Here is a 22,530-nt window from a genome sequence, read left to right on the forward strand (position 1 = left end):
GAACTAGATTTGACTGATTTCAGCATCCTTGTGTTTGGTGCACTTCTTCAAGCACTTTGGCCTAGTGTGGAACTCCTATCTGAATTTATTATGGGAGTAAAGCTTTAAAATCAGGAACTGCAGGAGCTGCTTTGCTTAAAAAAGAAAAAGGGGGGGGGGGGGGGCAAAAACAAATGAAAATAACCACCCAACCAAAAATACCACAGCAAAACCCAACCAACCAACCAAAAAAACCCCAACAAAAAAAAGCCCCCCAAAAACACAACAGCAAAACCCACATGATGGAACAATGACAAGATACACTTGCTTTTTAAGATAACTTTATGTTTTCAGTACAATGTAAACAAATGTTGGGGTTTTTTGGTGAAAGAAGCAAAAAGTAAGTTCAGGTACAAGTTGCTAATGTGCTGCAGCATTAAAGAGAATGAAATATTGTGTGCAGAGGCATCGTGTCTGTGAGCAAGGAGGTAGTAGTTCATTGTCCAAGATGGAATTAATGTATTTTACTTTCAGGAATATAGATTTCTGTAATATGGGCAGCAAAACTTCATTGGCTGGTATTCATTATATTTTCTCTCAATTAACTAGTGTGTTAACAAACCCCACCTTTTTTAAAAAAGAAGTTTTCTGTTAGAATTTAACAAATCAAATATGGATCAAAAACATAAGTCTTCATAACAATTTGTATTTTAAACATACTGAAATGGTCTAATTTTGTTTTTAGACTAAACCAACTGGTCAGATAGGAGAGGGAACATTTTCTGATATTCTGAAGACACAGTCTTTGGGATGGAAATTACTATGCCTGTAAACACATGAAGCCACATTTTGAAAGGTATGCATAATTCATCATAGTACTACAGAAAAAATCATTTAAATTTGGTGAGGAAATGTGAAATTAAGACTAAGTGAAGTTTTTTGAGTACATGTGTATTAAAAAGGTTTGCATGTAGTACATACAAAAAGGGGCCTCTGCTACTGATTGTGCCAGGCCTTCCCATTTGGGATTTGGGTTATTTCCTTGAGTATTCTAATTGATGTCATCCACTGTACTAAATTCTGCCTGGCCACTGGGTCCAGGGTGGAACGAGAAGTGTGAGGACAAAATAGTTGATTTCTGCTGTGCCAGATGCACTGAATATACGTGTGCTGTTTTCCTTTTTGCTGTAAATAATAATCGCAGGAAGAAGAAATGTGTCGGTCTTCCCCCTAGACAACACTTTTTTCAGTCTTACTTTAAATCTTGTTTTAATGCAGGTCAAAAACATGGTATTTATCTTTACTCCATGTATAGCATTAGTTCTACTTCATATTTGCATTTACGTTTAATTATATACATCAGCAAGATCTTACATGGTCACAAAATAGGTGCTTTTTACCAGTCAGGAAAACAGAGGAGAGGGCTGTGTGGAAGTAGACATAGACTTGACATTCTCCTCCAAATACGTAAGTGACAAACAGTGTCTTTTGGGTCACTGGTTTTGTATTCTCAGTTAAATTTATTAAGTTCCTAGTGAAATTGGTGGGAGTGATACATTTGTACATACAAAGTAAAATGGAACATTTTGCTCTTAGTTGAGATTTCACAATGTAACTCGGAGTTGCGAAGGCTGTAAATTAAAAACAAAAAAGATAACTCAAATATCTTCAACTAATGTAGCTTCTGATTCTCTTTTGTGTTATTAGAGAACTGTTGGTCCATTTGTACATTACCTACAACTGACCAAATTGTCCAATCAAAAGATTATTTAATTGCCTAACTATATCAAGGGCAGATAGTATACCAATTCAGTGGCAGGGCATAACAAGCAGACTCTTTTTTTCATGTAGCATGTTTAAAACATCTTTTAGGCCTTTAACCCTTTGATAATTGACCGACAAGGTCTGCTGATGAAATTAACTCTTTTAGCAACAGGTAACAGTGTTTTAAGCAGAACCTGGCTGTACAAGGTATTTCTCCTAGTTTCAAATTGGGAAATACTGTTTGGGTGTTTAGCTTTACATCTGACTGTGAAAAGGCCAATGTATCCTGTTCTGATCCATTAAGTAGTGTGCAAAGCTCTTTGTTTCCTGCTTCCTTTCCAGAGTTTCTGTAGTGTGTAGTGTTATTTTTTATTATAGTCTAGGAAGACAACATCATAATTAAACAACAGTTGAATAGTGTTTATTTTACATGTAAGAGGTTACTATCAAAACTTTATTTTACATGTTAAATTTGGCAGGGCTGGGTTGTCACTTTCGGCATCATGCTGAGCAGCAGTTGGAATGTATGCTACACTGGCGCAGAATAAACAGCATCATACATATAATGCAACACCAAATTCCTCCCAGATAGCTCCTTGGCATGGTAACTGATGTCTGGAGTGCAATACATTACTGCTTACTTGTTCGGGTAAGTCCAGCTACTCCAAGCTGCAAGAAGGAATAAAGCCATTTACTGATTACTGCTTTGCTCTACAAAGAAAGAAAGAAAGTAGGCAGACCATTTATTAGGTCCTGCACTTGAAAGTTCAATTACAGACTAAAGTGGAGTAGGTTCTGATAGTCTCATGGCAGGGAAGAAAGACAATTATAATCCAGTCCCTGACTGCAAGTCAGTCGTCGTCTTTTCTAATTCAATTTTAGTATGAAACAGGTGAATAACCTGAGAGAAATACTATCACTAAAGAGGTTGAATCTGCATCCTAATATCCTTATGTTGCATGAAGTTGTTTTGTAAGTATGGTGCTTTCATTTCTTTCTTCTTTATTCCTATATTTGCATGATATCAAGTAACTTTTGGGTCTAGAGGCAACCTGTAGGCACTTAATCAGCTCTTCATTCCAACAGAAAGAAAAAAAAACCCCAACAAATATGTTGAATTCTGAAGTCCTTATGCCTTTTTTATTAAGAAAATCTGATGTAGTGCTTGCTTTCGCTGGCACTTTTGCAAAAGACCAAAAATATTTCAACCTCAATATTAAAATTATAGACTAGATATATTTTAAGCATAGCTAAACTTCATATCATAATACGTATTAGTTGCTGGTGATTTCAACCCATGTCCCATATCCAGTGAGTGCTTTAACTGCACAACATCACGTCTACTGGAGACAGTATTTTGGTTAGGCACACTCAGACATATCTGCTGGAATAGGCTTTGGTGCTTCAAAGATCCTGGTTTGACTTGTCAGTTTGAACTAGGGATTGAGGCAGATTGGCAGTATCGCTTCATAGCCAGCTTTGCAGACACCCCTTTGCAAATAACAGAAGTTTAGAACTCTGAATTTGACAGCAGCTGAGCTATGAATTTGGGAAGAGATCAGCCAGTGACAAAGTTGGGTTCCTTAGCCTCATTAGGCACTTAATTGTCTTCTGGGGACATGTTCTGCCTCACAAAGAGGTCAGATTTCATGACAGCATTTACTGCATTACTGTGTGTTACACTTCATCACTATGTAGCAGCAGACATTTACTTCATTACTGAAATACTTGACACGAAACTTGTTGACTGCTCTAAAATATATTTTTCTGGCTCTTCAGGCTGTCTTACTCTTCTGCTCGAGGCTGTGGTACTGTGCTGTTATTGACAGGCCCATTTTCTCCAAATACATGAAAAGCCAGTAATCGTGTCGGCGGCTTAGCTTTCTGGAATTCTCAGCTTCAGCTGCTGTGCCGTTAACTAAGTGTAACCCAGATGGCCAGCCAGCTCCCCTAGCTCTTTCACACTGTCTGCAAACTGAATTGCAGCTTGTACGCTCCACCTTTTTCTGTCTGGGTTCATGGAACGTTGTGGAGAGGATGTGCTTTAGTACAATGATCTCACAAGAAAACCTGAAGACCTAAAGATGTCTGTCTGCCTCTGCAGGGCAGTGAAATGGAGAACAAAGTGTCAGATGTATTATCATATCGTGATAATACTTAAAATTGCTGTTGTCAGCAAAACACAGATTCTAGTCAGGTGCTCATCTCCAGGCAATAGAGCACTGCTGGTGACCTAACTAGGAAGTACATTCATATGTAACGGCTTTCCTGTCTTTTATTGTAAGATTGTATCAGTTAGTTTACTGGAAGTTTCTTGATACTGAACAGTGTGATATGCCTGGAAAAGATGCCTTCAAATAACTTGACAGGGTAAATCAGTTAACTTTTGCAATGGATGATTTGGATAGTGTAAACTAAAACTATGACACCTCAGACCCACATTGAAGAACTTCTATGAAAAAGTATCAATTAAAAATGAAAATGTCCACTTTAATACTGGTTAAACTATGTACTTTTTTCCTACGGTGTATACAAATCAACATGTAAATTTTATTTCTAGCTTAAAATCTTATTTGTTTCTTAAGTGATAAAAAAGCTGGCTCCCTTTCACTGATATATGAACTTATGGACATGAATATTCATGAGCTGATAAAAAGTATGTAGCATACGCTTAAGAAACACACAAACCCTCTTTGTGTAGAACACAAAGTGGAATTAATTATTTTTCACTTGGTTGTTCACCGTTACATATTATAAAAGTCATAGGGAAATTTTGTGCTGTACTGCCTTGCTTTCTGTTTCTTTCCAGTGCAATATACCCACTTGTTTAAGGTGTGGATGCATGCAGGTTTCTAGTGAGTCAGGCCCACAGCCATCTATTTCTACAGTCAAACTTTGGCTAAAAGCAGGGAAACGACATTGGCTGCAAAACACAAAATAATTACTTTATGTAACAAAAAATACAACTTGAATGGGGTTTTCGTTATGTCAGCACTGTAGTGATATAACAAGAAAAGTATTCCTATTTGTTTCAAAAACTACTGAATCAATGAATAATGTTCTCCAATTTTTATATCTAGTAAAAATGCCCTTTACCAAGTTTTTGCTATAAAATAACATTGTTCTCTGAGACCGCCTGTATTTAAAAATTCTGGAGCTGCTTGTTGGAGCAGCTTGGAGATTGTAAAGCTTAAGGAAGAGTTCCTACAAAGAACATTTAGAACAAAAGCTGATTTAAAGCCAAATCTCTTATAGACACCAAAGGAACTGGATACAGCAAATCAAGGGGTACTTATAATGAAATACTAAAAGAGGATTTTTTTTCTGAATAGTTAAAAATTTGTAATATTTAAACAGTTGGGAGATTCATTTAAATAACTGAGCATGCAACTGGCGTTCAGTGTGACAGAATAGGTAAAAGACTTGACCCCAAACATTACGTTAGTGACACTGAGTATTCAGATCTCAAACAAAAGGAATAACCCCTTTCCTGACCTATATATAAAGTTGAGATTAAAATACAGTTGTTTGCGGATCACTGAAGCAGACATTAGTATTTGCTGGCTTTAATAAAACATTTTATTTTTCTAGGATAAATTGGTTAAGTTGTAAAGTCAGAGTAAGAGCATATAGGAAGGAGTCTTCATTGATAGTAAGTTAGTCTAGTGCGTTAAAAACAATCCTGTATCTTCTCCTTCCAGGAAAGATACTGTACTTTAGTTATGATAAACCAGAATGTTTAGGTTTGTTCTTTAAATGCCTTCTCTCTCTTTTTTTTTTTTTTTTTAACCACAGAATATTTGCTGTCATTTGATTACATTTCTCAGTGTCTCATTCTTTTCACGTGAAAAAGCCTCTATATTAAGCGTTGTATACAGATGGAAATTAGTCTAATAGTTTAAGTATGTTCTGTTATGCTTCTTCTATTTTAAAATACAATTTTTATCAAATTCAGGTTTTCCATGTGAAGATTGTTTTCCCACACTTAGTTTTAAAAACCTTTTCTATGGCATGGTGAATCAGTTCAAAATGAAATCTGCGTTCAATTGTAATCTGAAGTGCTGCAGTTAGGGGTTATTGGAACATTAATCTGGGTTTACCTGAACTTTAAATTGCTGGTGGTTCTTTATGGTCTGGATTCTGTGTGTGGATTTAGTTTCACATGATATAATGTCTTTTTTTCACCTTTTATAAGGTGGTGGCACAGGGGGTAGAGCTTGTTAAATCACAGAATAAAATGGGAAAATGAACAACAGATTCCTATGGAGAGTATAATAAATTTTAAAAAGTATTTTGATATTTTGAATTATTAGTATTTCATTTGTGTCAACGGTTTTGGATTTTTCAGAAATTAATTTTTGTGTTTCAAAGGAGATGTGTCAACACCACAATTTCCTATGGGGCAGAAATAGTTTTTATTTTCTTCCCCAGCCAACTCTACTTGTGGCTTATTGCAAAGTCAAGAAATGTAACTTGTGGCAGTCATTTCAAACAATAAATATGGCAAAGATTCCAAGTACGTAATTAAATTGGAAAATTAATCTTAGTTCTGAGCCAGAACACTTACTGACTGAGGATATCCAGAAAACAATGGCAAGTAGAAGGAGCTCCTTTTGAACTTTCAGCATTGTGATTTGAAGGAGTGCATTATTAATTTGTAAAACAATTAAATTTTTCATTGGCGATGATCTGTCACAAAACAGTTTTCAGAGTATACAAAAGGAGCTATATCTTGGATGATTTGGAGTCTTTTATAAATACTTACAGTGTATAGTAATGTGAATACTTCTTGTTTCCCAGCTACTCTGTATTTTGCAAAATTAAGTTTAATATAGGTGCAGAGCAATTTAAAAATACTTTAGGTTGGAAAACAAGAGGCAAGCTTGTACAAAGTTTTGTAATGAATCGAAACTTGAAGCAGAGGTTGACTGAAAGTGAATTTCTAATTTAACAAGGTGTATAGAGACACTTATGTAATTAGGAGAACAGTTCGCAGGTCATTTAATAACTGAAAAACAGTCTTGCCTTTTGTTTAAGCAAGAACAATTTGGTCATTTAAAATGATGAAAAAATTATTTCTCAGAGAGGTGGGGAAGATACCTCAAGCGAAAACAATTTTAGGCTCCAGTGCTGCTGCCTTATGATACATTTCATCATTAATTCCAAAAAAGGTTTTTCTAATGATAAATCTGGAAGTAGAAGAGCATCGGCCTCAGATTTTACTAGTGGCCTGTAATGAAAAAACAATTGAGCATGACTTCTTTTTGTGAAGGCCTGATTTCTTAAATACTAGTAATAATCCCAGTTGGTTTGAATAGCTGCATTTTTATAAAATCTTTTCTACAATAAATGGCAAAAATCCTGATGTTGAAATACCATTTATCTCTACTGGGGTAATAATAGTACAATTCCCGATGTAAATGGTACTCTGTGTCAAGTACTTTCTTATCTAATCCTGCTCAGTGGATTACGCAGCTGACTGGAGGAGGACTGTAATCAGTTAGGAACACAAGTCCTGCTGGCCGCTAGGACTTGCAGCCTCAATGGGTTATTGTCCTGATCATCTCCTTCCTCCTCCCCAGCCAATTACTCATACTACTGTCATCAGGCAGATCAGTACCTGCTTTGTTTTTCAAAAATGCGATCATTTCTGCCTCCCTTGATGACATTGCAGAGTTACATAAAGGCATTACAGCAAGATTAAAAGGCCTTTGGAGCCTATAAAAGAAAAAAGCTGAGTAGTTAGGAATGGCTCTGAAAAACAGATAAATTTTATAATAGTCATTATTGCACAATGGCAATGGCAAGCTAAACTACATAGGTTAACCATTAATTTGCCAGTCAAATGTGAATCACAGTCATTTCAGTGTTGCAGTAATTTGAGGTGATTGAAATGAATCTTGAACCTTAAGGACAGATATGTTGTTTAGAGAAGAAATTAGATGTTTAGAAGTGAAATATTGCAGTTCTGTTAGAAGTTGGGGAAATATACTAAGAAAGACATGCAGTAAAAGCTAAGGCAGATTACAGACTATTGAACTGACAGTTGTTAGCCGAGCTATTCTGGTGCATATTGAAATCTAAATTATGCCTGAAGTTGAGTGGAAAATGGATTAGAAAGCTAGCTATAAATGACAGAAATAGTATAATTGAAAAAGGTACTATCAATGCACTATTGGAAGCTGAAAAGTTGTTGGGTTTTTTATTTGTTGTTTGCTAAAAAGGACTTGTGCAAGTTCAAATTTAATTCTAGGAAGAAGAAAGCCATTACGGGGTGGGGGGATGAACTACATGTACCAGTTATGCAAATTTCTTGATTACATACATAGGTAAGAGACGTGGTTCAGCAACAGCTTTACAGTAAATGTATCATACATTTATTTCAGGGTCATCTCTAAGCAGAGACATACACTTGTCTGGGCAGCAGACTGCTGCAGGCAGAAAAAAAGGTCACTGCCGAGATGCAGCTTTGCCGCTAGCAGAGCCCTGGAAGGCAGCAAGCAAGCAGGCAGCCCACGCTGCTGCCAGCACCCAAAGGAGCTGCAGTACTTGCTGCGGGAAGCCCTCCTGGGAGGGAGTGGCCCTTGCAATCCTTTGGTCACCCTGGCGAAAGCAAAAGCAGAAAGCCTGGCCTCCCTTTCCTGAATTTTCCCTTTTCCGATACCTGTAGCTGTTGTCTCACCATGGTGGCAAAACTCGGGTTTTTTACTATGCTGTGGATAAGTTTGAAGAAAGTGTTAGTTTCTTTAAGTATGTTTTTGCAAGTAACTGGAAGCATAGATAATGTTTATCTTTTACTGAACTCTTCTCTCTGGTGTGTTTATAGTGGTACAGAAATGGGGTATTTCACAGAAACGTGAAACCAGAAAACATATTAATAAAGGTAATTAATTTTATGTGAGAATACTTAAAAGTGAAATATATCAACTCTGAGAAGGTAATGCTTCTTCATGAATAAAAGTACAGGTTTAAAGAAATATATAGACCTTGTCTCCAATACCATATTCCTGATCTAGAGGAGTGAACAAGCAAATTTGTTACTGGCTAAAAGCTGAAATGAATCAGATGCATTACAGCCTGCATATGTTCAGTCCAATCTAAAAAACTGTTCTTTATCTTCTTAATACATAATTTCCTCTCTGTGTTAACCTAGAAACAAGCAATGAGGTTCGCTTCTGCAGCTCGCTCTTTCTGCATTCAGTTCCTGCATATAGTGGATGTTATTCCTACGAAACAGCAGAAGGTACTAGCTTTCAGAAGATGTCTTCATTGAAATCTATTCTCCTGACAGTTTCAGAATGTTATTTCCCTGTTGTCTGAAAAGCAAGGATTTCAAAGTTTAGTTTATGAAATTTTATTTTCTGGAGATAATTTTTTCTTTTAAGTCTTAGAAGTGTACAGGAGAAGCAATTACAAAGACAAGCCAAAACCACTTATTGTATCACTGCTAAACACAAGAACTCTAAGAAAATAACTTCATCCAGATGTCCTACTTAGCAGTCTTCCCTTCAGTTGTAGTCCATACACTTTTCAATTAACTCTTAGGTCTGTCTTTCAATGATGTACAGTATGGTATTTGCACGTTATAGGACACAGATATCTTCAAGCTCGGAGCTACTTGTTATTTTAATGCAGTTTTACTGCTATAATACTATGCCTGGGATTTCTGAAAGTTTATTCTTAAAGTAATCTGTGATTTATTTTATGATGCCATTTCACACATTTAAGGAAGATCTTTGCTTGAATATTTCAGTGTTTTTAATTTGTCAAAATACTTTCTTTACTTTTGCAGTTAAGAAATTTTGGACCTTGTAAGACTATCTATTCTAAGCAGCCACACATGGACTACGTATCCACACGCCGGTATGGAGCACCTGAATGCTTACTTAGAAATGGCTACTACAGTTACAAGATTGCTATAGGATGTGTTTTCTATGAAGTCACAAGGTACAGTGTTCAGTGGAGGGTTTTGCTTATTATTAATCAAGAAAATCAAAGGTAAATAACTGAAATAAGGAGCATGTGGTATGGGTAATACGATCTTGTTTCCATGGTTTTGTGGAAGCTTCTTCTGTGATTAGTTTGCAGGGTTCAAGAAGCAGTAATCCTGTCTTGTCTAGCACTCTCTTCACCCTATGGCAGGTTAGTTGTAAAGCAGTGGGATGTTCAAGGGTAAATCGTACCAACAAAACATTATTTACAAGGTAAATAACATTCTTGTACAGTTGGTTGTTTTGTTGTTTGGTCTTCGCCCTGCCCCCCCTGGTTTGCTTCGTATTTTAATTTGGTTAAAAATTATTTTTTCTGCTTTATCTCTGGATAGAGTATAGCTCGTTTCCTCTCAATGAGCTTTACTAACGATTCTCAATCTTGTTAATGCACTTGATAGTTTTCTCTCTTTTTTTGACTTACTATTCTGCAAAACCAGAGGAGATTAGAGAAAACACTCTCTGATATACTACTTCGATTTATAATAGAGTGTTTTTAAGACCCTTGTGCCAGGACCTTATGGTGTCCTGGAATATTTAGAAGTTGGATTCCGATGAAGGAAGACTTCAGGAAAATTCAGATTAAAGTCCTTTAAGCTTTTCAGTGACGATGAAACTATAACTCAAAAAAATTGTTATGGTCTTCAAGAAAAAAGGAAAAATAACCACCATGAGTATTTCTCCATTATCTTTGTGCCCTAGCAACAGCGGCAGTTCTTCTTTATTCTCCTCCCACGCTGCTGTCTCTGATATGCAACCAGGAGTGATAACATTTGCTTTGCTTCTTTCCTCCTCCTCCACATGGCAAGTGCAGCTGCTGCCGTCACTATCACATTAAATGACAACCCTTATGCTTTGCCTGCTAACTTGTAGAAACAGTTCTGCTTCGGTCAGAAAACTGTTAACAGAAAAATCCCAAATGTGGCAGTTCTTTTGCAAAGTAAATTGGGACCAAAAGCTTTAAAAAATGCCATTTTTTCCATTTCAATTTGAATCAGGTGGGCTTTGAAGTTTGGCAAGAAAATTACATGCTGCAGACTTAAGTTTTCTTAGGGCAAAAAACCCTTAAAGATATGTCCTCATAATTTTAGCTTAATATAACAAATTTCATTCTTTGTAACCATTGCACATTTTCAGACACCTGATAAATGTGTTCAGAGAGAAATGAGGGATGTTTATTGGAAATTACCAAATTAAAAAAGGTACAGTCTTGCCAAGCTAAAGGAAGTTATGGACAGGTTTGTTTCTTTTTAAGTATATCTTGCCATTTCTGCTGTTGCATGTTTGTGTAAACCTTTATGCTTTAACACCACAGTGCGTAAGAATTTTTAACTCTTCTACTCAGCTGTCCTTATCCTTCAGATCTTGGTCTTCCTCTTTCTGTTCATTACAAATTACGGTTCTTGGATTACATTTTTTTGTGGATTGCACAGTTGTTCTTCACTATGTTATAGTTTTACATTTAGAGACAGCACATTTTTGTAGATCACACACAAGCTATTCCCAGCTGCTTGTCTTGATATAACGGCACAACATCCATCAGATCTCTTTTTTCTCCTTCCTCTACTCGGAGCTTTATGAAGACATAGAGAGAAGTGTGCAGGCAGCTGTTTGATTGAATTTGGGAACAGTTTAAAGAAGTTTCCCCTGTCCACAAAGAGGGCTGAGTGTTTTGCTTTCAGGAATCATGTGGTGCTACTGAAATGTTTCTTAAATTATAAGCTCAAGGAAATGTTCTGCTAAGGAACTTTTTCTCAAGGAAAAAAACCAACACATGTTTGCAAGAAACAAATGTTTGTGGACCTTATTTGTTAAGTTAAATTGCTCTGCTGTGCTAACAGTATTTTCAAGGACTTCAGGCAAGTTTTATATTAGCTGAGGATCAAGCTCAGGAATACAGTTCAAATTACCATCTTCCCAGTATTGCTGCTTGCAAAGAACCTGTGTGTTAGGAATGGAATGGTTTTTGTATATTTCTGTGTGCATACACCGCAAGAGGAGACTGCTTGACTCTGGCGTCTTAAAATGAGGAAAACACATTGTCTTCTGGGATTTGCCACTTGACTAGAAGAAAACACAGTCCTATATCCATTGCCTTTCATCACAGGGGATGTTCTTGTTACATATTTTATCCCAAAGCTGTGAGGAAAGGGTAACTACAGGTTTCTGTTTAATAACCCGAGCTACTCTTTCCATCCAAACATGCAGTTGTATTGATCTGCTGTTGACATATTATCCTTCAATGGTTGGTTGGTATTAAACTGTCCACAAATGAGTAATACTAAAATGTATCTTCCTTGTAACTGAAATTTTGTTAACCACAGTGGCAGCTATACCACTTAAACTAGTTTAAATGTGTCTTCTCTAGTGCTAATTGCATCTCTTACCTTGCGGTTTTCAGCCTTCTTTCCTGGACCTGAAGCTGGACCAAATTTCCAAAATCCATGATGTTATAGGCACTTCTGCTAACAAAACTCTCGACAGGTTCAAGTAGTAAGTATGCAGTCCCATAGTTATTAATCTCACTGTTTAAATATCCACAGTATAACTGTACAACTGTGTGCAATTTCTGATCAGGGAACCACAACAAAAATCTTGTTCTGTTGTGACATCTGCTGACCAAAGAGCAGTATCTTCTCTCCTCACCCAGAGACGTCGTGCATTCGTGATCCTTGTAGGCAGAGCAGAGGAAATCCGAACCTTACTTAGCGTTTTATTTCCATGGTATCTTTAGGGCCAATGACATAACTTGTTAGGAAAGAAAACATTTTTTTTCCAAGTATTACTTACTTGTACCTAATAAATGTTTACCTAAAGCAGATGAAAATAAATTCTTTTCCGTAAATTGTAATTCTCTCAGAATATGCATGAATAACTGTTTGTTCTCACCGTGCTTAACACAGGTCAAGGACTGCGAGTTTTGATTTCCCCTTTAAAAAAGGAAAAGGAATACCTCCTCTTGTGCACAGTTTGTCTCCCAAAGGCTTCTGTGTCCTGTATGCAATGATAAAATATGATCCTGATGAGAGAATTGCTGCCCATCAAGCATTACAGCACCCTTATTTTCAAGAACTCTGGCAAGTGACTTCAAATCACTTCATCCTTGAAGACTAAAATCAAAAAGGTGGGGGGAGCACTGTGTGTTTATTATTTAAAGTGGACTGAAATTAGGCTTGCTTACAGTGCTAGTACTTAGCTTGCAATATAATGAACCTAATTCAGTCAACATAATTCTTTGCAATGAGTCCAAACCTCACCTAAAGCACAACTGATGTTTTTCTCTTTTATTCTCCACTCCCACCCCCCAACTTTTTAGGGCAGCTGATAAACTTTGGCCATGCACAGTAAATTAAGATTACTAGGAAATGCATCAGGCCAATTACCTCTGCATTCGTGGCAAATTTCAAAGACGGGTAATACTTAAGTGGAAGAATTGTCAGCACATTTAGAGAAAGTAATTTGTGTCACTGAGCTTGTTAGCTAGAAACAAATGTTTAACTTAAGCTGATTACTTGGATTTATTCAGTCTGCCTGAATACTGATCTTTATGGGCTGATGCAGCCCCCCCACCTCCTCCCAAAGCCCTGAAACACATGAGTTTGAGTTTAGAAGCCGTGATACCACATCATCCCTTCAGTAGACTCTTGTCATAGTTGCTATTACTTAAAGGGTCAGTTCCACGTTTTTCTTTTAAATATGGTCATCCTCTTTTTGCTGCCTTTAAGTTGAAGTTTTACAGATGAAGTTGTGGCAGAGACAGAAAATGTGCTTTTGTCTTTTCAGGCCTTCAGTCTACGTTTTGAGCAAGTAAGTTTATTTTTTTACATGTAGTTACCCTGCATTTAGATTATATCTGGGACAATCCTGAAGTTTTATTTGACACTGGAAATCAAAAAATTGAGATCTGATTAAAAAATCTAGCAAACTAAAACTTTATTTTCAAGCTATGTGAAAAATACTCAATGTATTCACTCTTAAGGGTTTGCTGTACTGGCAGGGTGAGGCAGAAGTTAGTACTACATGAAAAACTCCCAAATAATTTTTTTTTCTCAAAAAAACAAAACAGCAGAAAAAAACCCCTAAATTGTTTTCTGCTGTGCATTTAACCTTGAAATCATGGACTCTCCTTCCACAGGAGCAGCCACTTTTCCCACCAGTTTAGTTCTGGGGTTCATCAGTGTAGGCTTTGTAAGAAGTTCCTTCAGGAAAAAAATCCAAGAAACATCAAGTGAGGCAGTAATTTAAAAAAAAAAAATTAGCTGAAGTAGTATTTGGCTGAGTTATTTTTTTTTCTGATTATTTGGATTTTCTCTTGTAATTTTATTCCTTAAGGTGTTCTCAGAAAGTGAATCTTGTTTATTTCAAAATCATTCTCATAGGGAAGTCCAGAAAATGCCAAAACAAAACATGGATGTCCTTGAGAATCACCAGAATTAAATCTTTCTGAGGTAGCCAGATTGACTTCCTGTCTTATTCCTACATGGCTTTCGGTTTTCCGGGCCCCTCAGGAAAGTGGTGAAACCCTTGTGTAACAGTCTGTTAGATCTGTTAGATCAAACGTCAAGGTATAGAGTTTGACTTGCTCATTAAAGTGCAATAGCAAAATGTGTTTTGCAGAGTGTATTTCAAACTTTTGTTGTCTCCTGAACAGTCTGAGAAACAGAAGGCACTTAAGTCTTCCCTGAAACATTTCCACTTACATGCTATAAAACGAAGAGGAGGAGGTTACTGACCACCTTGTAAAGTATTTGGAGTGCAAGGAAAAGGACAACTAAGATCTAATGAACGGAAGTGCCTTATTTTGTGTTTCTCTGACAATTTGTAGGAAAACCCCACAAGGTTATGAGGTCTGCTTACCTACCATTTTGGTATTCTGTTCCTGAAGGGTATCAATATTTAATTAAAGTGTTGTTCTGGCAGAGCATAGGGAGTACTCTGTATTGAACTTTCTAAGTATTTTTATCTTTTTAGTACCTGATGGAGGAGGACGTTGGTTAAAAATGACATGAAAGGATTCTTTCAGCTTCAGTATTAGGAATAGAATGTTATCTACAAAAGACACATTTTCATATTATATTTTAAATGACAGCTAACTTTTGTATATTTTTTAGATGTAAAAAATTTTTATTGTTCAGTCCACTCTGGAAAGTATTCACCTCCTGTATTCAATAACTTCACCTCAGGTTTTATCAAGAATGTGCAGATTATGCAGTCATATGAGATAGCTTGATTTTGATGCAGTTTCTGTAACTGCTAAATGTTTTTACATAACTATAATCTAGTTAAATGATAAAACAACTTTTTATCTAATTGAAAAGCAAATAAAATTTAGTCATAGTTTTCTTCAAGCCATTGATCTTAACATTAATCAAAACTTTCAAGTGACTAATATTGCAGCTAGTTGCTTGCAAGAGCAGTAAAGGCCCGTATCTTACCATGTTTCAGAAATTTACACAGGGATAAGCAGCAACAATTTAATATAATGTTACTGTTTCCTAGTGCTATACAAAGTAAGGACAAAAATGCCTTGTACTTTTCTTTGAATTTGCAATTTGATACCACTGATTTTAAAATTTGGGATTTCCTAAAAATTTGCAGTAACTAGTTTGCAATACTTAAATTTGGTCATGTGTTACAAAATAGTTTTGCTATTTAAAAAATGTGCAAGTCATTCTTAGCTGGGGGTTTTAAAATCTTGTGCCTACCAAGTACACATGCAGGATAAGTTTTGCAATTTTTTTTTTTGTTTTTTAATAGTTGCTAAAAGTTATTCTGCTCATAACTGGGAGGTGATCAACTTTTTTTCCAGTAATGAAACACCTCTGGGACTGCTGTTGTTCAGAATTTTCTGTGCAACAAAAAAGTGTAAAACAAGCAATGTGAAGGCAGGCGAGCGGCATGGTGTATTGGAGGTCACTGCTGCACGTGAGGCACTATGAAAAAACACACCACGCAGCAGATCACGGTAAAGTTACTTAGCCACCCCTTAAGCATCAATTGGAGATTGATACTCTAAATCCAGACAGACATTTTATTCTAATCAGTTAAGATACAGCTTAATTAATGCAGTAAAATATGTGTTAACATAAAGATTTTACAAAAATACTAATAATCTAGAATAAAAGTTAGGCCCTTTATGCTCTCAGCTCTTCTTCTGGGATGTTATTGGGCTATGCATTTGTGAAAATAATGACTCTTCTCATTCAAATAGAGCTTTTCCGGTTGGTGGCTTTTTTGTTGTGGTTTTTTGGTGGTTGGTTTTAAGAACTGGCATCTCAACACTTGTGGGATCCAGTTGTGACTGCATTGGATCCTATTCCTTGTTCTGCTGTTCAGCTTCTGGGTAACTTTGAGCATGCCCAAAGTCTACATTGTAGCTTTTCAATGAGGGGAAGCTCATGAGACTCAAGTTCTTCATGAGTCTTTTTGAGATCTACTGTTTCAAAGCACCTATCTTATGTTTGTCTTCATGTTTTGAAGAAGGTGTTACTTTCATATACTGTGCTGAGGACCAACATGACATTTACTAGCAGATTTTTTTAAAATGTGAAAATGTTAGCAGGCTAAATATTTGTGGTGCATACCATGGGAGTAATTTTTCAGTATTGATTCAAATTGGACTATCCAAGTTGAATTGCACCTGCATCATGGCCTACTGTATCTTTGCCCATTTTATTCTGTTTCTTTCTAGCAAACTCCCAGAATCTCAACAGCAGGAATGGAAAAAAATCCCAGCCCTGGCAAGAGTTCTTGTAAATTAAGGCCACGAACAAGGCTCTGCAGGGAAACCTGTATTGCTGCCGCTCCTCCTAGGTACGGCAGAGGAACAGCAGATTTCTCTTGCTAGGACTGAACAAATACGTAAGCAGAATTTTAGTGGAGGAAGTGTTCTACACCAGTAGAGCAAGTACATCATAATAAAGGGAGAATTAAACGGCAGAACATAACGGTATGGCTAACTGCTCTTTCTCCTTTTGTTGAAACCCATACTGGAGGGATGCTGTCTTTCCTCCAGTTCGGAGCAGACAATATGCTCCTGACCACGGTACCTTAAAAGTGCCGGGGGGTGGGTGTACATAGAGTGAGTGGCTGAGCTTTACTGCTGTTACAGTTAATCATCTCTCCACTTCATCATGCTTTCTTGTTACCAGCTCATACTGCTAGAACAGATAGAGAACTCCAGCAATAAAACAATCCAGTATTTGTTTGAATACCTAGCAAGAGATTTTTAGATATAGATATACACAAAATAAATAAGTATATAAACCTAGCACAGGTTTATACATATGTATGTGTATATATATAAAAGAAAGGTGTGATGCTAAGCTTAGGAAATGGAATTAAGGATGGCAAGTGTACAGGCAACACAGTGTAACGGTAAGTTCCAACTTCCTACCTTTGGAACTCCAAGCAGAAGGTGCCATGAGCTTCTCCAGCATTTTTTGCAGAGGAAGATGGTGAGTTGCTCGGTGCTAATATATTTGGACTTGAGCATGGCGTGCAGCAGTAAAAATGATGGTCTAAAAATAAGTAACTTTATCTGAGGGATCTTGCTTTCCTCAGTTATTAATCTCTTACAAGATTTAAAAAAAGGACAAATCCTACCACCCTGATTTGACTGATCATTCAGACTCTGAGCTCTCTTACCTAGCCTTATGCAGTAGGTCAAGGCACATGCTATCAAGAGTAAGTTTGTGATGGAGATAAATTAATTGTATTGGTACCCTCCCATCATCTTTTTCTGGAAATCTCAAACCACAGATGGTGAAGTTTACGTATTTGAACATTTCAACTAAAAAAAAAAAAAAATCCCCTCAGATTGTGTCTGAAGAAGCTACTTTCTGTTTCCAAAAGTGTTACTGCAACTGTTTGCTTCTATAATTAATATATCAGGTAGGTAATTATTCTTACACCAAGGAAGTAGTTATTTCTTTAAAAAAGATGAAGTCAGAGTTTTTGGTAAGCTTTAACTTGGAGAGAAAAGGCTATCGTAGTAGTATCATGTATGTTGCCAGAAATTCAGACTGTTATAATGAAAAAGGCAATTTCATATTCAGCAGATTGTTCTTGCTATGAAAATAGGAAATTTGAAGTGAAGGACCACGTTGGAATTTTTCTTCATTTATTTTACGCTTTCAGGTGGATCTTACACACAGTTCAGCATATATGGTGCTTCACAGGTATTTATTTCATAACAAGTTCTTTGCCATTATACCTCTGGAGACAAGCTGCACTTCTCTGGCTCTTGGATTAGTAGGCAAGCTTGAGTTTTCCCACCTGCTTCATAGTTGAAATACAGTCAACTTCAAACTACAGACTGGCGAGTGTTGTTTCTACCCTCATTCTTCCAGCTAAAATTCCATATTGAGATGACCTGTGTGGCACTCGCTTTTAAATTTATTTAATTTTTAACATGGTAGGAAAAACTTATTTAAGAGTTCTCCTATAGCTACAGCTCTTAAGTTCTTCCCAGGTAAGCGATTAGTATCCTTTTGCTTCCTAAAATATTTTTTTTTTCCGTATGGAATAAAGGGTGGGATGGGCAGTTCAAGCTTCTAGATGATTGCCTAACAGTAAAGAAGAGGCTGAAAAAAAGAAAAGCCACGTGCGTTCCTTGTATGCCGTTGAACTGTGTGTGATTGTAGCAGGGCCGTTCTGCAGACGCGTGTGCCAGTAGCTGCTGTTCCTGCCCTAGTGCTGGACACTGTGGTCCTTTCTGTACTGGTTTTGTATTTCTCCAGCTGAAGGAAGTAAGTCTTTTAAAGTTATTACATATTTTCTGAACTGTTTCATTTTGACCTAGACCGTATGAAGCACTTAGTAGAAGTCGTCTACAGGGAGATAACTACACTAGATTTCGGTGACAAGGTTTATCTGCATTTTAACAGTTAAACCCCACTATGTTAATAAAACTTCTGAACAATAATCCTGCTCAGTTTCAGTATTTTCCCCATTCCTCGTATTTAGAATGTAAGGAGGTAAGAATAATAGAGCTGTACTTTTTACAAAAGTAGACGATCTAATTGCCAGCTTGTAAATGTATCTGGCAGCTTTCTACATGCTAGCTGCATTACAAGAATAAGACTTAGTTATGAGTAACTGCTGCAGTTATTTCTCCCCAAATTTTCATTCATTTCCGGAAAAAAAACCAACAAACAAAACAACCAAAAAACTTCTTATGCTGGAAAACGTCTAAAGTTTACTTGCAATTTAAAAAATTCTATCCACTTCATTGCTGGAGAGCATTAATGTGTGCCCCCAGACAGAGCATGTGCACACCCGGGCAAGTTCCACATTCCCAGGCTAGCAGCCTCTGTTTCACTCTGCCTGCCTGATGCCTGGCTGCAAGATTCAGCAAAAGCCCATTTTATATAAATATTGCTATATAGGATAAAGGGAAAGGCATGGCAGATACTTCTATCCTCTGTCATTCTGGGGCTTGACACAGAGCAACATCTCCTGGGTTTTTTTTTTAATCACTGCAAGAACTACTGAAAACAATGTGAGTGTTCTGTTGCTGACTGATTAAAAGTAACGCGTGTTCAGGCACGCAGCATTTAAGCTATACACACACGGGGGCCTGTCTGTCTCTGTAACACTGAGCCATTTAAGCGCACTGAATTATAAATGAGATGCCTGATGTAAGACAAACGAGTTGTCTCAAACACATCTACTTCAATATATTGACCTAATTTTAGATTGTCGAGTCAGAAAGTGTGTACATCTACTACTGCTGGGTCTTTCATTTCACAACTCCCAAGACAATTATACAGGACTATGTGATTACAAAATCCTTATCCCACAACGTTGGCTTGTCTGCAAGACTTCTGCTGTGTGATGTATTTAAAGACAAACCCTTAACAATGAGAACAGAACAATGTTATTTCACTTACCTAATTGAAATTCAGCTATATTAATTACGAAGCATTGTTCTAGATGAGAAATTTTTGAAAGGAATTTGTTCTACAAAGTTGAGATGGTATTTCTGTACCAAACATTTAATTCAACAAAGGATTAGATTACATCAAAAGTGATTGAATCTGAACAGAAAGTAAACAAATGCATATTCAAGAGAGTTTAATATGTATTTTCTGAATTAGAAATATCACTTTCTTAAATGAATGAGAATTTCTAGTGTCATGACCCATTACTCCCCTCCCCCATCACTGAATTACATTATTTATACATATAATACAGAGCTGATTGCAGTTGGAAACAACAATATTAAAATAAATGTTTAATAGATACAAAGGATCTTTTTTTCCACAACATAGTTTTTCTGGTGTTTGGACACCAATTTTAAAGTAATTTCTATTAGCATTAAACTATTCAAGTGCAAAACAATTCTGTTTTAAAAATCTATGATTGCAGCATCCATCTTCCTGAATAACATTTTGAAGCCAGAAAGTAATCACTTTCATTTTCCATGAGTGCATTCCAGGCTGTCTTCTAGTCATCTCTGGTTAAAAAGATCAGTGCAAAATAAACAATGGTGAAGTACTAGTTTAACCATTGAACTTACTTGAATTTAAGAAACATACTTTATTTTACACTATATATATATCTTCTATTTATATTATTTATATATAGAGATTAAATTACACTGAACTTGAAAAGTATAAAGAAAACCAAAAATGTTACTATTTTTTCCTGCAGCACCAAAAGGAAGCTTTTTTTAAAAAAAAAAAAAATAATGAAAACTCTTCCTTGGGTGAGCAGCCTAGCAGTATTAGCTGTAGTAAGAACCCATTACATTATTCCTTTGCAAATTACTATGTGATTCACATAATTCCATGTTTACACTCTGCCACATTATAATTTGTGATGCTCTTTGCCTGAAGAACAGCTCCTGGTTCCACTGTCATTACTTCTTGTCCTGCGTTCAGAGATTTGCTAGCAGTAGTGTGATGGCTATACTACAGTTCCACTTGGAGAATTGGCCTGGTTTTGGGATGACAATAAACCCTGCAAACAAAGCAGTTTACATTAATCCAGCAAGAGAACCTGACATTAATTTTATAAAGTTCTTAGCCTGAAGCTAAAATGAGTATAATTTATTTTTACCACCGCTTGCTTACTTTAGGCATCAGCACCTTCTTTCCTACAAAAGAATCTAAGCTGCTATTGTGTCGGTCAAGCAGCACACAAAAGAGCTTTCACTAAGTAAGAAAGCGTGTGCATTTATGACACATGGTGAATCTGATCCCAGCACATGATTTAATCTGCCTTGCATTTTTGAGTCATTGTGAACTGCGAAACTTCAAAAATCATACACCAAAAAATGATCAGCATTTTATTAGGGTAAAAACAACCAAACCTACTGCAGTATCAACAAGTTGGACACCTAACCTGATACAAGGAGCCGCTCAATCTCTTAGATGCTATTGAGTATTACAAGCTTTGAATAGAAAAATAGATTATCTAACAAAGTAGTTATTTTGGTAATTTTGAGAGAATGAAACACTGAGCAAGAGTTCAGTAAAGATTTCCCATTTACAATTTAAGCTTGCATTCAGGAAAACTTTTTTACCAGCTCGTTTAACTACATCACCGTTCAACTAAAATGAGACTGACTTCATTTCAGACAAAATCCCACAACAGCGCGGCCCCCCTTGCCAGATGGAGGCTCCTGTTCTGGATTAAGGCAACCATACCTTACGGATAAGATATCAATAGATAAATTCCATTTCAGATTTATGTATAGTAGCCCCTTTTTAATCATTCACATAAAAGTAACTGTATAGCAGACTTATTTAGGAAAAACTTAGTATCAAAAAAACCCCGATTTACTCTTCTTGCAAGGTCATTAATTATAAAATTAAATGCCAGCAGGCTGAGGAGCACAAAGGCAGCTAAGCTGGAAGCACACCAATGAGTACCGCTGTGCAACTCCTTACTACGGAGGCACAATAAACACCCTTTTAGCAATTTCTCTACATGGCTACCAGCTTAGGTTCTTACCTCAAAATTAAGATCCTGTGACTCAGATCCATCAAACTCCACAAGCTCAGGCAGCAAATAGCATACAACACAGAATTGGGTCACATCTTCAGAATCTACAGGAGCTCTTTCTTGCTTGGATCCAAGAACTAAAGGTCATGATGGAAGAAAACCCTGACCATAGAGAGAAGAGGTGGAAGGCAGGCTGGGCTGGCTGGATTCGTCATCAAGTTTCTACTAAAACCACAACCCTTCCTTCTAAAAAAAAAAAAAATAAAAATCTAATCTACCACTTCAGATACATTATGAATCTGGATAAATTTGTAGGATTTATAGCAGGCTCTGCATCTGCATGTGCATCCCATTTTACGTTACATTTATAAATAATAAAGTATGTGGTACTTAATATCTTGTCCTCCATAGATCACAGCTGCAGGAACTAGAACACTATTTTTACTGGTTTATGTAGTGGATAACTGATTCAAACCGTGCTGAGGTAGGCTGAGGTGAGTTGTTCTTTGAACTTGACACTCAGGATGTGCAAAGACACGGCATGTTTCACAAGATGAGAACAAAAAGTTTCCTAGCCATTAGTTAAGGAATAGCTGGTGAAAAAAGGCAGAATTTTCAAGCAAACAAGCTACTGAAGCGCTTCTGAAAGTTTTTACCAAGAAAGTTTTGTTCAAGCATGATGAAGATTAATCAGAACTCTATAGTTCGTTACCGAAGCATTCTTCAGAAGGCTATTAAATCCAGCAGCAACTGGAAGGTCTTTCTTGCCCGAAGATTACATCCACTAAGCAACTTTCAAGTACCCTGGAAAAAGACGTCCAAACGTATTATTTCCAGTCTTTAATAA

At 36.6% G+C, this 22,530-nt stretch overlaps 2 protein-coding genes across 7 annotated transcripts in view; one reads left to right on the forward strand and one right to left on the reverse strand.

The window, feature by feature from the left end:
- Positions 1–727: 727 nt before the first annotated feature.
- Positions 728–22,530, forward strand: part of MOK (MOK protein kinase) — a gene marked incomplete at its 5' end in the record, with an annotated part of 28,382 nt that continues 6,579 nt past the window's right edge. The window contains 10 exon segments of the mRNA XM_055715956.1: positions 728–786; positions 788–835; positions 2,626–2,715; positions 4,329–4,399; positions 7,997–8,072; positions 8,578–8,656; positions 9,536–9,697; positions 12,133–12,224; positions 12,635–12,855; positions 15,541–18,481. Of these exon segments, the coding sequence (XP_055571931.1) occupies positions 728–786; positions 788–835; positions 2,626–2,715; positions 4,329–4,399; positions 7,997–8,072; positions 8,578–8,656; positions 9,536–9,697; positions 12,133–12,224; positions 12,635–12,845 (888 nt within the window).
- WDR20 (WD repeat domain 20) overlaps positions 19,709–22,530 on the reverse strand; it is a 48,160-nt gene continuing 45,338 nt past the window's right edge. For 2 of the 6 annotated variants that reach the window (XM_027803528.2, XM_005437864.4), the window contains one exon: positions 19,709–20,696. In XM_027803528.2, coding sequence (XP_027659329.2) covers positions 20,643–20,696 — 54 coding nt within the window. In that variant the 3' untranslated portion in view covers positions 19,709–20,642. The remainder of the gene's footprint in view (positions 20,697–22,530) is intronic. The other 4 variants (XR_001334552.3, XR_003559505.2, XM_014278930.3 and 1 more) reach the window with 3 other exon arrangements.

This window comes from Falco cherrug, chromosome 7, assembly GCF_023634085.1.
Source record: "Falco cherrug isolate bFalChe1 chromosome 7, bFalChe1.pri, whole genome shotgun sequence".
In the NCBI taxonomy this organism is placed as follows: Eukaryota; Metazoa; Chordata; class Aves; order Falconiformes; family Falconidae; genus Falco; species Falco cherrug.